The 14847-nt window shown below is 40.7% G+C and overlaps 1 protein-coding gene across 1 annotated transcript; it reads right to left on the reverse strand.

Annotated features, from left to right (window-relative positions):
* Positions 1-3186: 3186 nt before the first annotated feature.
* On the reverse strand, positions 3187-14192 carry wdr43 (WD repeat domain 43). Its single transcript, XM_028396305.1, has 18 exons — positions 13952-14192; positions 13076-13210; positions 12801-12922; positions 9654-9774; positions 9409-9527; positions 9211-9313; positions 8867-8931; positions 8533-8692; positions 8225-8311; positions 8013-8138; positions 7785-7934; positions 7609-7695; positions 7407-7438; positions 7178-7241; positions 6740-6853; positions 5846-5915; positions 4210-4268; positions 3187-3994 (listed from the first exon to the last, which is right to left on the reverse strand). The coding sequence occupies exons 1-18, from the start codon at positions 14156-14158 to the stop codon at positions 3851-3853; spliced, it is 1965 nt and encodes a 654-aa protein (XP_028252106.1). The 5' UTR covers positions 14159-14192; the 3' UTR covers positions 3187-3850.
* Between the last annotated feature and the right edge of the window lie 655 nt (positions 14193-14847).

Here is a 14847-nt window from a genome sequence, read left to right on the forward strand (position 1 = left end):
GACGAGTTGCTGTAATCATTGTCCAGACCGGGGCAGCAGAAGTCCAGAAGTAAAGTTTTCCAGGTCGGACATATTTGCATTTCGTGATTAGGGGGCGGGGCGTAAACTCACTTCGGCTGTCTTCATCGAAATCAACCAATCAGCAACAGAGAAATCAAGCTCGTTTCCGTTTCAGTCAAACTCTCTCACACATACCGTCAAAAAAGTAGAGTTTGATAGTAAATATAAGAGGGTGTGATAGGTAATGTGTGAGACAGTCTGAGAGAGTATGATATAAGAGAAAGTATGAATTAATGCTTGAATAATTCATACTTTGAATATCAGTTATTTCTGGTAATTTATCTGTTATTAGTAAGTAGCGGTTATATGTCAAATGAACTTATCGAGGAATCTAAGAAAAACAAATATCAGCTAACATTTCTGTCTGTTTCTAAGTCATGAAAGGAAGTGGGTTTGGAGTGCAACAGCAATGTAATTCTGTGCCATCAAGGTGCTCCAGGTTGAAATGTTAAGTGCCCAAACTGAACATTTCACTGTAACAAGAAAAACACATCTAAAGCTTCACAGTCGCGAGGAAATGGCAACGTTTTTATTTTTTAAAAGAACCAAACTGTGTGCTGGTTTGAGTGTACAATGAATGTTTCAGACAATATGAAATTAAATAAGGGCAATGATTCCTGCCTCCAGCTCCTAAATAATGAGTGGATGTCAGACTGAAAGTTAACGCTGTTAAGCCTTTTCTGTTTATGACTCTTGATGTTGGTGCGGACTGAATTGCCTGAGAAATATAATAAAATATGTAAGATACTCTTGTCAAAATGTCTTCAAGCGGCAGATGAGATATATTTTTTCAGGTATAGAACAAGGCTGTTTCTCATGTCATGTATAATTCCCTGTGGACCGAGGGTGAAGTGAGTTTGCTGCAGCCACCATCGCTTGTCAAGACACTCAAGAGGCTATTTGTTATTCCTGGTCTGTGAGAGCGACTGACATTTCCCATTGGCAGTTGAAGCACATCTAGCGGTGCCCTCTGCCCCCTTCATCTCCTGTGGTTTGCTCAGCTGAAATGGGACGAAGCTCGCGGGGACTTATAAAAATTCACATGGGGAACTCCTGCAAGGCCACAAACAGGGGTATTTCTGACAGATGTGCTATGGTACTGTGGGACTGTGATCGCCTCCAGTGGATCACCTTATTACATACATTTGCACAGGAAATGGAAGCATGAAGATAATATTTGAAGGCAGCAGGTGAGTTAAAATTTTTCCATACTATTCTATTCTATTGCAGCAGCAGAAGAAAATCTAATATAAAAGTCTGCATCGCTCACAGACGCATGTATGGATTAATGCCTTTCTAGACATTAGTATTGAATAGGGATGTTTTTCCAATGACACGATCAGGTAGAAGCACTGATATCATTGTGTCTTCAGACACATATCAGGATGCTTTCTCTTTGGCAGAATCTCCCCACCCGCACCCACCCAAATAGCAGGCCTATATAGGTAATTGCCATAGTTATCTTCCCCATTTATTATAATTCCTTTGCCTCCTCTGTTGGTTGAGTGTAATTTCTGCCTCTTTGATTCATGTTTTTTAAGGGGTTGGACTCCTGGCCACCAACAGTTTGTTTGTTGTTTGTTGTTTGGTGTATGTTTTCCCACAGCCTGTAGCACAGAGAAAAAACACAGACTGCTTTTTGTTGTTTTTTTTGTTCATGCTTTAAAATGTTGCCGCTCTGTTAGAAAGTTTGAACTATTGTAGTTGTGAATTATGCATGCCATTCATAATTAATGCACACTCATAAATGCATTATTCAATGTGCAGAAAGCCTGGTGTTCATTCAGACAATTAAAGCTTTAGTGGAACAATGACATTTTATATAACAGTTCATGAATGGTTAACCACCAATATGGGTGGCTCTGGGTAACCAGCCATCGCTGATTATTGGAGAAAAAAAAAAGGGGGGGGGGGGGGGCGACAAGGTTTTCTCCTCTCTTGACTGAACTCATCTAACTACTGTTCAACCACAACCTCTGTTAATGAGCGAACATCTCCACTCTGAATTATCTGCACTTATGGCTCAGAAGCGGTGTCAATAACTCGACAGAGGCCGTCTCTCTTGGGAGCTTTAATGAACAGACTGGACAGCTCTTCCACATTTTCAAGACCCTGAGGGCAAATTTCAAGGACAAAGACAATGTGGCTTCTCGGCAATAAATCTGAAGATGAATCCCATGGTGGTTTGCGCTGAGATGAAATTATCTCCTTTGCAAGCTTGAACAAAGTCAGTGAAGGGTTTACAAGTGGAATCTTGAAACTGTCAAGAAGGTTATTTCACAAAGGAAGGTTGAAGAAGATAAATCGTGGTTAAACTGAATCTTATCTCTGATAATTCTGGTTTATCGCACTCTGGCAGATTTCTAAGCAACATGGCTATGGTGTCTGTGCGTGATGTTAATGTTGCACTCTATTCCACCATCCTGGGAAAAGCATGTAAACTCAAAGCAGCCACTGGGAACATCCATTTTTGCTAAGTGCATTAAGGATGTCCAAAAGGGACATGTTGCCAGCTGACATGATTGGCCTGCATTTTCTTTTAAGTACATCCATTTGTTTACACGAAGCTGTAGATAGCTTTCTATTTAGTCGGTGTGATGTGCTGGGAAACAAGTTTGATTCCTAAAGAACCAATCAAGTGAACACAATCACAGTCGAGACCTGTTTTGGTGGAACCTATTCACACACATACACACTACAGTGGTTAGTTAACCCATTAAAAACGTTTACAATATAATAGTTAATATTGTAACATCCCTGGGCCATTGGTGCACATCACTGAACAGGAGTGCTTGCTTTTTATGATTTTGGCATGCTGGTGCACTAGATAGAGGTTCAAGGTCATTATCTCAAAGATTTCGAAACATATTTACTATATGAAATTACAGCAAAACCATGACCGACTCCCTGCCTGAACGAACACTTATCCTTTTCTAAAGGTGGAAGCTGTGCCCCCAACAGTCTAGGATCACTTCTCCGATATGCCCACTGTAAACCCTTTCACCCCATTTGAACAAAGTTCACAAATTCTTTCTCAGTTGAAGGCAGTAGACATGCCTAGAAACTTAATGCACAGAAGGAAACTGTTAAAACAAAGAGAAGGCTGATCAAGAAAAACAGCAGAGGACACTTTACAGAAATTCATTTAATCCCAAGGATTTCTGTGTGGTAGCTGTAGAGGGAAGAGCTCATACAAACACTTCACTGTACAAACAGATTTACATTGTGTGGGAATTTTATGTATGGTCTTGGCTGGCAATCCCACCCCCGGTATTCTGTACAACAGCCCGGGGGGTGAGCCCTGCATCCCAACTCTACTCCCGCACTGTGTTCCACGTGGCCTGCAGAGTTCAGTTAGAATAATCCAATCACAGAGAGCGGTATTTACCTACTGTTAAGCTGCACATACAATAAACTCTAGTACTATTTATAATATAAATTTTGGAATGCAGACTGCAGTGTAGGGAAATTGAACACAAATTTGCTTTTCAGTCTTTGTCAACGCAAACACTTCAGGCTATAGCGTTGGGATGCAGGCTGACATAGCAGAAGAACTTGCATCAGTTTTGCAGAATGTTGCTCAGACAGGAAAAAGGTGATGAGCTTGGCATCACAGACCTTTTATCTGAACAGAGTTATAGTGAGGCAGGGGCCTCACGTCACGACATGTGTCCCTTGACTTTGTAAAACCTTATTCTGTTCCAATAATAAAATCAAAAGCATGAAAATAAAATCCAAGATAGATAGCTCTTTTAAGTCCATTTTATGTATGATTGCCATTTCTTTGTTCTCATTCTTCTTCGCTCTCATTTTCATGCTCCATGTCCTCTTCTCCGTTTGCTTTGGATTCTGTCCTGCTGTCGGGATCCTCGTCTTCCTCATCTGCTTGCTCCTCCTTGTCTTCTTCCTCCATCATTTCCTCTTCTTCCCAGTGCTGTGGAGGAAAATGCAAAAAATGATAAGCACCAAACAGAGGGTATATGCACATGTCACATTTCCAGCGGGAGAAGGCACTAACAGGTGAGACAACATTTAAATGTATTAAGTAGAAGCAAAAATTATGAATAGTCTTCAACTAATTGTTGCTTTTAGTAAACCAGCTTTGTGCCACTCTGTGCATGTAACTAAATTTTTGACAGTTTAACTTACATCAGAATCATTGTCAGGAAGACCTTCATCGCCAGAGGCCTCATCTTCATCAGATGACTCTGCAGAGAAGAAGACAAAATAAAAAAATTCAATCAGCTGGTACTGGAACACCGTTTTCATACCATAAACACTGACAGTCCCTCACAACACCGTAGGGAAAAAAATCCTTTCATGCCTCACTTGTTTATACATTTTATACAGAGGGATGGCAGTCATTTGCATTTCAATACCACAGCGGGGCCATTTGCTTATAACAATGCAGACTGTGTAGTATCAATATGATCGGATCCACAGGTCTGCTTCCAGCACACTGACCAGAGAACACTGCATACACTTCATATTATTTTAATAACAGGAATATGTGCACTATGAATTCAAGAGATGATAATGTTGATTTTAAAGGCTGTAAGCGTGCCATCAAAAGATTTTGGCAACAGCACTGGTCATTTTTGTGCCACGCATGCAAATAACTTGATGCAAGCAAATTGACATTTAAAATGACAATACAAAGTGGAAGATGAAGGTGGTCAACCTAAGAGCTCTTTCCAATTACTGTAAAATGTTCAGTTCAATAAGTGCAGTCCCTTTTTTGGGGGGGGGGTTCATGTTGAGGAAAAGGCAGCATTTAAATCACAAAGTCACAACACATACAATTTCCTGGTTGATACCTCCCATGCTCTGACAGACATTTTTGCAGCCACTTTAATTGTTACAGCTTGTGCCAAAGTACAGCTAATTAGTACACTTAGGGAGGACATTAATTGATTAATCAAATCCATTTTAACGGCACAAACCGTCAGCAAACACTAACTATGCAGATAGATTTCAGTCTTTCAGTCAAGACTCCCATGTTGGACCCATAATAAGCTCAGTGGATAGTGTCACCCACACAGGGCCGACACACAGGAACAAACTTCTGCTCATCAGCTTCTTTTATGAACTTTTTTTTGTTCAGTGAATCTTCCGAATCCAAGACCACTGACAGGGGTATTGGAACTCGAGGCGCAGGTTAATTATTTCATGAAAGCCAATTTTCTATGTGGTTCAATAAAGCGTTTTATACAGTACGGTAATGAGAAATGAGAGTGAACAGAGCGGGGCCTTGTTGTTCCGCTCAAAGGGAAGGGATCTGAACGCTGCCGGTCAGGTTGCCAGGCAACAGGAGTCGTGTTTGCGTGCGGTGCATTGCCAAGAGTGGCTGCATGATGGCCAACACTGTCTTCATAAATCTTAGCTGATTCAGTGCAGTTCTCACAGAGAGTCCCAACTGACTACAGGTAAATTGACAAGATAATGAATGCCAGTCAAAATAATGAGAAAACAATAGCTTGGTGTGGCATCGACTTCAACGGAGCATCAACGTGACCTGCTGCACTGTGGCAGGTTTAAAACACTTACTGCAGTCAATCATGCATTTAAACGTACATATGATGAGCAAAGACTGAAATAAGATTATCATTTTTATCCCACAAGCTGCTATTCTGCCTCACTGGTCGAGCTACACATGAAAACTTCAGGTGCCCAAGCAACAATGACACCACCAGGGGAGCAGGTTTTAAAGAAGGAGGACGGCTGGTTAACAGAAGGTTTGTAGGACTGAACACAGAGGGACACTGCAAGAACAACAAACACTTACCCTCTTCATACACCAGCTTGGCTGTGTGGTCAACATCTGAAACCATGTTGCTGCTGTCACTTGTCGCCACCTAGTGGTAAAATGGAAGATGGTATAAGATTTTTCATTCCGTTTTTCTTTTTAAAACTGTCATTTGATATAGTCAAAAGTGGTTAGTTAGTGCTGACATACTCAGCTTTAAATGTCAGACTATAATGGATGCCATCTGACAATTACAGGAGTAAGAACCTGAATAAGCTTTCTTCATAATTTTACAATCCAAATGTTTTGCAGCAATCTGAGTCTTGGTAGTTCTTCACACTGTCTCCTGTCCTGCTGATGGTATGTTTTCCCATAAGCAGAACAAAAACACTGGCATATGTTATTTGTGAAATAAATAAACAAGAATTACTGTCTCAGGCTACCCAAAAACATAATGCACTGCTATCACTGCCAGCATATTGAAGACTCTATAATCATTTAAGTCCAACAGACTTGTTGATGCACCATATTCCTATTGTGTTACACAGCATGTACACTTGCCTGATATACGGTAGTTTGGAAATTACACTACAAGTTGCATCTGTGGCTGAATTTGTTTTGTTGACACAAAGGCAACTTTGACAAAAGAGTTTATTTTCCTTTTCACACAAAGATCGTGGACTTGCATTTTTGGAACTGAATGCAGAGTACCACCATTTATAATTCTTCAAAACTGATCCACAAACCTTGAGCAGCCAAACATTAAATCAGTTGAATTCTTGTGACAGCCAATTACAAAACAGTTCTGTGCAGCCTGTGCCATCAATATACACACAGCAAAAATGGGTTTGATAACCCCACTTTAAAATGCTCCGATGTGCAACGGTTCAGTATTTAAAACTACTGTCCAATACCAAATATGGTGGTACTTACCTGTGTCGTTAGGAGATACAGTTTCCCGTGCAGCTTTGTTAGCTTGTGGAACATCTTTACTCTGCTTTCAATCATGCAATAAAGGACTCCCAGCTGGGTCACTAGGTCTGGCAGCTGTCCCGACACACAAACAAAAACAAATCAGAATTTACACTTCTTTCATATAAAAAGAGGCTTGACTTGACTCCACATTTAAGATTCAACTGAGCAAATGACAACTGTTATCTGAAAATTAAATCAGTCACCAAACATTTGTAGAATTGACAGAAAAGGACTACATTCAGATCAAAGGATCTGACAATCGAAATTGTGCAATCTTTTGGAGGTGGTAATCCTTGTTCTGAACAGCTGGGTGCTAGAATAACAATATACAGTGTTATTCCCTACAGAAGCTAAAATGGCTGTTTTAAAACGTTACACAAATTGAAAGCAACTCACCGACGCCAAGTATGACGTGTGATGCATGAGTACAGCCTTGAGCCACCGCACCATTAGAACTGCCCTGTGGAGAGGAACAAATTTTTGGACTGTGAGGCAAACAGGCCAGAGCAGCTTCACTGTGTACATACATAGGTGTGTTTTATAACAGAAAACAGCACAAATATGATGTTCTGCATCAGTGACTTGTTTCAAACAGGGATAGTTGATCTGTCAAGCTTCCACTTACATGAAAGGGTGTCCTTGGAGCCTCTTTGTGAGCTACAGGAAGGATACAGCATTGATTAAAAAACTGAAGTTAAGCTTAACAGACATGTTTACACAAAGGAACAAAACTCGTACACAGGTTAATGCAGCTTCAGAGAAAAACCACATGAACTTAAAACTGCACCAATGAGTACTATGACCGTATTTTAACAAAAAGTGTTTACCTCTTCCACCAATGGTAGAACAGCAGGGAGGGGTAACCGGGCAACAGTCTTCTTTATTACCATCTCTTTGCGAGTCTGAAAAACTTTCTGTAGGGAAGGAAGACAGAAAAACGTTATTTGGTTTTCTATTTAAGCAAAGGCAAAATCTGAGCCTCAACTGCACAAGGAGAACTAACATTTAGGATATTGGTGTCATTACTCTCCAGACCCTGCACCAGCAGTACTGCAAAATTATCCGTCTGCAATGAGGCCATTCCTTTAGGAGCTGCCTTGTCAGTGGAGACCGTAGACAGATCAATTTCACCAAGTCGCTCCGCTATAGACATCTACAGAGAAAAAGAGTTATGTTTAGGGAAAGGACAAGTGAGTTGGTGTGAGGTGCATGATTACAACACTGAACATACCTCTTTGGTATCGGTGTCCTTTTTCCGCTTCTCTGATCCCTGTGAGGCTACCTTAACTGGGGCATGGTGACCAGGAACTCCTGGGACCAACACTCTGTTGTTGGCATTAACAATTGGGGTTTTCACCTGAAAAGGGGTCATTTTTAAAATCAGTCAAAAAATTATAATTCCAATTTACCTTAACTGTACAGAAACAAAAAAAATTGACTTACTTTAGACACCATGGTTTCCATGGTAAGGGACAAGCTGGTCTGTACATCCCGAGTCAAACACTGATGTCTCTCTGCTGTGTTGATCTCCTGCACAGATGAAAGAATGGATCGTTTTTTTTCCAATATGTGCCCAGTTGTTGTGTTGTGAAAGCAACTGTACAATTCTCTTGGTTTTACAGTAAAAAATATAATAACCCAAGAAATCAGTTGCCTTGAGTGTTATGTGAGAAAATGTAAAAGGTTGTTTGGAGATCTGTACAATAAAAACATGGCCGACCGGTATTCATATCTCTGTCCTTTGTACTCACCACTCTCTCCATTACTGGCTGTAGGTGGTTGCCATAGGCCAGGAGCACAGTTCGAATATCGGTACCAAACGCAGCAGCCAGCAAGGGGATGGGCATTGGGTTTTCCTTTGTGTCTGACATCTGCACCGTACATGAGGGTGACAAGGGCTTCTTACAGGGCCTGGGAAGGGGGGTTCAGATGTTTAGACTAGGCAATGGAAATGTGACATTACTATGTTCTTTGTAACATTTACTATAATTAAAAAAACACATTAAACAATCAGGAATTCATGTAAATACATCATTTAAAGCTACGAGTGTCCTTGTACAGGTATGCAATTTATTAAGAACTTACCCATTTAAAAAGTGCTCAAAAAGATGCAGCTGCCCATCCTTACACACTACTGCCAGCCTCACCGCCTACACAAACCAACGGCAAAATATTTACACAATGAATAAAAGGTGAAAACAAAGCTACAGCTATCACACTGCATAGAGGCATATTTTGACAAGGCTGTTAACAAACGCTCAAAACCAAAGTTCTCTCAAAAACCTGAATGGCATCAAATTTAAATGAACAATATCAGTGTAAATATTTACCCAGGAGTTTGTACAAATTTGAGAGAGACTGCAGTTGATTCAATATTCATAAAGACAGGGCAACACGAAGAATACATTATGACACTTCTGCACTCTAACCTCATCCTTGCTGTTGGATGCAACTAGGTCGATATGTTGGGGTTCATCTGTCAGTGTGAAGGACACCACTGAATTCTTGTCCTTTCCATCTTCTCGTACTTGCCTAGAGTGAGATAGCTTTGCATTAGTACAAAAGACCCAATCAAGACAGCTCTTTTTCATAAAATTAGCATGTTATTACACTTCACTGACACTCACCATACACTGAGCAGCCGATCATGTGCAGCACCTGAAAGGAAATAGAGGCCATTGCTGTCAGGAGGTCGTGTGGTGGCAAAGCGAAGGGTCGTCACAGCTGTGGCGTGGCCTGTGAATTTCTACATAAAGAAACAAAACAGTACATCACAAACATGTTAACAGTCACTTGTTCTAACATGTATCGGATGACTCCTTTCTCTCAGAGTCAAATAAATATTTTATCAGCTGATTGAAAGATGACTCACCCTGTAAACCTCCTTGGTGTCCAAGTTCCACATTTTTATTATCTGTCCAGCTGAAAGTAGCAGTTTCCCATCAGGGCTCACACACAAACTGGTCACTGCTGATCGGTCTGCCTTCCACTTACTGTAGAAATAAAGATACAATGACAACAGAATCCTGTTGGTGATGATCTTAACATGAAAAGACAGAGTAACAGCTGCATTGTGTTCTCTATCACCACATTTTTCCCTTTCCTATCAAAGTGACAAGCTTGGAACACTCTTCAAACCATTCTACAGATCTGCAATAGGCAATACAGAGCATGACTGTACCGCTACACTATTAGTCACAGAACAAATGGTGTTCACGATAAAATGCAGTGACACTTTGTGGCTGAAGATGTAGCCTCCAATGAAACGGCATCATGGAATATTTTTGTGCTTCACATTATGACCTTTCACATCATTAGTGTCTCTCATTCACGTGGGAAAAGCAATGAAGGAACACATTATTTATTTGTTTTTAAATCCCTTCATGGTCTCGCCCCTCAGTACATGTCAGACATGCTCCAGCCCCACTGCCCTGCTCGCTCTCTAAGGTCAGCTGACCAGTCTCTCCTGGTCGTCCCAAAAACACAGAGAAAACGCAGGGGGGACCGTTCCTTCTCTGTCGCAGGTCCGAAACTGTGGAACAAACTGCCTTTGCACCTTAGACAGACGGATTCTTTTATGGTTTTTAAGTCATCACTTAAAACATATCTTTTTACTCTGGCTTTTAACTCTGTTTGAGTTGTTGACTTTTACTTGTTTTATTGTTCTTACCCCTGACTGGTGCTTTTATTGTATGGTTGTATATTCCTATGTTTTATCAACTTATATTTATTTTATTTCATTTTATTCTATTTTATTAGTCAATTATTCTATGCTTGGTAGGCTGTGTACAGCACTTTGGCTGACCCTGTTGTCTTTTAAAAGGTGCTCTATAAATAAAGATGGAGATGGATGAACATTTTATCGTTTTCAAAAAACTAGTAAATTAAACCAGTTTTTCCCTTGTTGCGTCTATTCTAGAAACTACTGCCAGGTATTTTTTAAACATACTAGACAATACTAGCATTTCCCATACAGTGACAAGCACATACTACGTAATTACATAAAGTGAAATGTCTTATTTTATTGGGTAATTATAAAATACAACTGTCAGCCATTTTATTACAGGCATGTTCCACAGCATGTGAATAATAGTCTTATGGGTGAGAAACTGCAGAACAGCAGGGAAAAAGTACAAAGGAGGCAGCAATTCAAATAAATGTCACAGTGTCAGCAGAAAGGCCCTGGGTAAAAAACAAACACAAGGTTTTCTAATGGCAAGACATTGGGAAAACTTTTGCCCAAAATAAACAGCACCTATGCTGACCACTGAATAAAATCAGTATACTCATATTTGGGAAAAAAAACAGTGACACTAGGTATGCACGTTCAATTACTGAGACAATTTACAGCATAGGTTCTCAATGTGCGGCCCGCAGAAAATTTTTTGGCGGCCCACAATGAATTATGTGAATTTGTGTTATGATGTGAATTTTAAATGACCTGAAATGTCCGGAACTCAGCGCGGTAGTAAATTGTTTCACGGGGGACGTTTATAATTGTTGCACCGCTGCTCATGCATGGAGCAGAGCACAGGTATTAGTGGAGTTGTCGGTGAGAATGGACAGGGGAGGTTCTGAAGCAGGAACGTGTGTAAACCTTTTCACGCGGCTCTCAGCGCACATCGCGCACACACAAACAGGTTTTGGAGACTTTTGGAGACGCTAAACAGCAGCAGAAGCAGCGGTTAAAAGAGGTGAACAAACATGTTTGATAGGAGCAGGACGATGTTGCTACTGTTTGGTATTTCACGGCCTTGCCTGTTTCCCCAAATATCTCCGCTTCATACATGTTCACCTGGACTGCTGCTTCTGCAGATGTTTAGCAGCGAAACAGCGGCAAAACCTGTATGTGTGGTGCTGCGTGCGCTCCGTATGAGCAGTTCTGCACACTCGTTTCTCATGAAGTATGAAAAGTCCTGTCCAAACGGATCTTGCTCTTATTTCTGCCACCTCAGGAACACGAACAGATTTCTCTGTCCTCGTGGAGTATTTAACAAGCTTCTGTCACGTCACTCCACCTCCTTCATCTAGTCTGCGTTCACTCAAAGCCACGAGTGAAGCTGAGTATAATTTAACTACCCCCCCCCCCCCAATTATTTATAATTATTTTTAAAACAAAAAAATGAGCGTTCTTTAATCATAATTGTGGAAAAACCCTCAAGTAATCACGATACTACTGGATATTAAATAATAACCCACAGCCCTGCTGTATTACATGTAATACTAATGTGGATTTTTTTTTTGTACAATTCTCATGACCTGGAACAGGGTAACCACTCTGCAGTAATTCTTCTCACAATCAATGCAGTTAACACGTCATGCATGAGGAGAGAAAATACTGTCAAATACTGGAAACCGTTATAATAATATAAAAATACCGTGATCTAGAATTTTGGTCATACCGCCCAGCTCTAATCCCCGGGGATTTTTTGTGCATAACAATGTTTCCCCATATGTGTTTATTGCACATTACTGGATACAGACCAACAAATGTAAACTGAAGAGATGCAACTGGGTCATTAAATTTAATACACGTGTATTTTTTTTTCTTTTTTCATTTTTTTGATTGGCGGCCCTCAGTCCAGTGTCGGGTTCATAAATTGGCCCTCAGCTATCAAAATTTGAGAACCCCTGATTTACAGGATCTGCAATCACACTTAATATTCACAGCGCATGGATAAGAAATTAGTGATGAAATGCTAGTGAGCTCATTTAAAAGAGCAAGTCATACGTTTTTTAACAGCATTTTACAGTAACTTGAACAGGGCACAAAGGGAGAAGTACTTATATATGACCAATTATAGTCATCAAATAGGAGATATGAAAATTGTTTATTACTTTCTGCAGTTGCGATAATTTGAGGAAAATGGTAATAAGATGTTGGATTAATGAAAAGAGAAAAGGAGCTCTGACAGGTGGAGGAAAAGACAGAAACTCTCAGAAAAGTTAGGAAAAGTGGGTTGTAATAATGCTTTCCATTTACAGATACTGTATCTTTAAAGGAAAAGTAGATCCTTACCTTCGTGTCTTGCCTGTCTGCAGGTCCCACTCTACAATGTTTGTATCATCTGAGCCACTGTACAGTAAACTGTCTTCAGGATGCCACTGGACACAATTCACTCCCCCACTATGACCTCCATCCTGGTAGGAAAAAATAATTACAGTCAGTTGTGATGCCTGTTTCAAACAAGCTGATATGAGTAGTCCATAAAGTTATCCTTCTTGGCAGCAAATAATTTACTCTGCAAGACACCAAACTGTTCTTTTTAATAATGTGTTAAGTCTCAAACTCACCAGGGTACAGTGAAGCGCTCCTTTTGCTGTACTGTAGATGAGCACACTGCCAGCCGCTGTGCCCATTGCCAGCAGATCTGCCTTCTCCTCTGTCTGCACTGCCTCCGATTTCCTCTTCTTCCTCTGAGGTCCCTCCTGAAAAAAATGCATTTACTGTGTTCAATAAAACAATAATTGGTATATCTGAAGTCTGTAAATGCCCTGTTAATCTTCTCTTGCACAGTGACAGCTGATAAAGGTGATTACTGTCTTTGATATTCTAAAAGTTAATTTGCAGTATAAGTTTCTATAGTCAAATTGATACATTCCATAGAATTTTGTTACTAACAATTAAAAAAAACAATTATCTTACTTTGGCCTATATCAAGTGCCATTTCATCCACTAAACTGTAACTTATGGACCTCTCCTTCTAAAGGTGTCATGGTGGCACATGCTTCTGAGGCTTCGGTAAGCTTACGGCAGCTTCAATATTTAGTTTCTTTACGGACACAACTATCTAAAAAACATACCAAACAATTGGTCGGATTAATGTGGCTCCTGTAAACATATGTTTAAGTAAAAATGCCATTAATAAGAAAAATAAAGACACTGTCTGTGTTTTCTTGAAAAAAAAAACCATGTGGGACAAACATGTGCGTTCTACGTAGCTACTATAGGCTAGCTAGTTGCTAATGTGGCTAACAAACTCTCTGTTGGAGGGTTTTCAACAACACAGAGCGGTGGCTTTCGAGCTTCACAACACCCTCTTCTTATGTATAGTGTCACTTTTATGGTTTTACGTTGTACACCAGTAAAACAAAATATCACATGCACATTGCCCAGGCCTCATTAGCTGCTGCGCTAACAGCAGGGAATTCCATAGCAGCCCCACGTACCTTGACTGTCCGGCATGGTCCCCAGGCTATGCACGTACAAGTGGCACTCAAATGAGCTGAAGGCACATATTCTTGATGAAGTGTTTTACTGTCTGTGTTCCAAATGCGAAGTCTGCCATCCTGGGCACACAGTGCTAAGTACTGTCGTGATTTAGGCGAAAAAACGCAGGGTAGCTGCAACGAAGACCTACCACCATCGGCCGCCATTTCTGAAGCGCTACTTGCGTCTGCGTGCACCGTGGTTTACACAAACCACGTGTGGCCCACAGCAGACATGCGCGTTAGTGCGTCGGGAGCACGACCCTCCCATTGGCTGCTCCGACACAACGAGCCGCTCTGAGCAGGATATTATATATTGGCATATTGCTGCCTCTCGCAGGTCAAGTTTGGTAATGGTTCGATGTATTCCCATTCATTTCAGAGGAAGAGAACTCCTGTTGCTCTGAAAAAATCCTAAACTGCTTTCACAATCTGTGGCTGGTTTTCAGATGGGTTTAACATGCCTCACAGTGATATTCTGTTAATTCCAGTGTCCAGTAGAGAAGAAAATAATTGCTCTCTCTGTTCTTTATATATCCAGCAGTTCAGCAACACACGTTCAACTGTTTGGAATTCATTACACTCTGCAAAGGCCGTCTTCATGTTTCCCAATCTTTTGAAGATCCCATGCCCTACCACAATGACTTAATCTGAGTCTGGTCATAATTACACGCCTGTCTTCTTCCTTGACCAAGATAACATGGATTTGTGTTTACTTTCTCCTAAGTCTCCCACTTCTTCTGCCACAGCGTTGTGGAATATTCTTTTATAACAGACCCCCACTCACTCACACACATACATACTGATAAATTAGGCTTCATTCTTAAGGCCATTTTGGCTGCTTTATCCACTGCCTC

This window comes from Parambassis ranga, chromosome 22 (assembly GCF_900634625.1).
Source record: "Parambassis ranga chromosome 22, fParRan2.1, whole genome shotgun sequence".
NCBI classification, from domain to species: domain Eukaryota; kingdom Metazoa; phylum Chordata; class Actinopteri; family Ambassidae; genus Parambassis; species Parambassis ranga.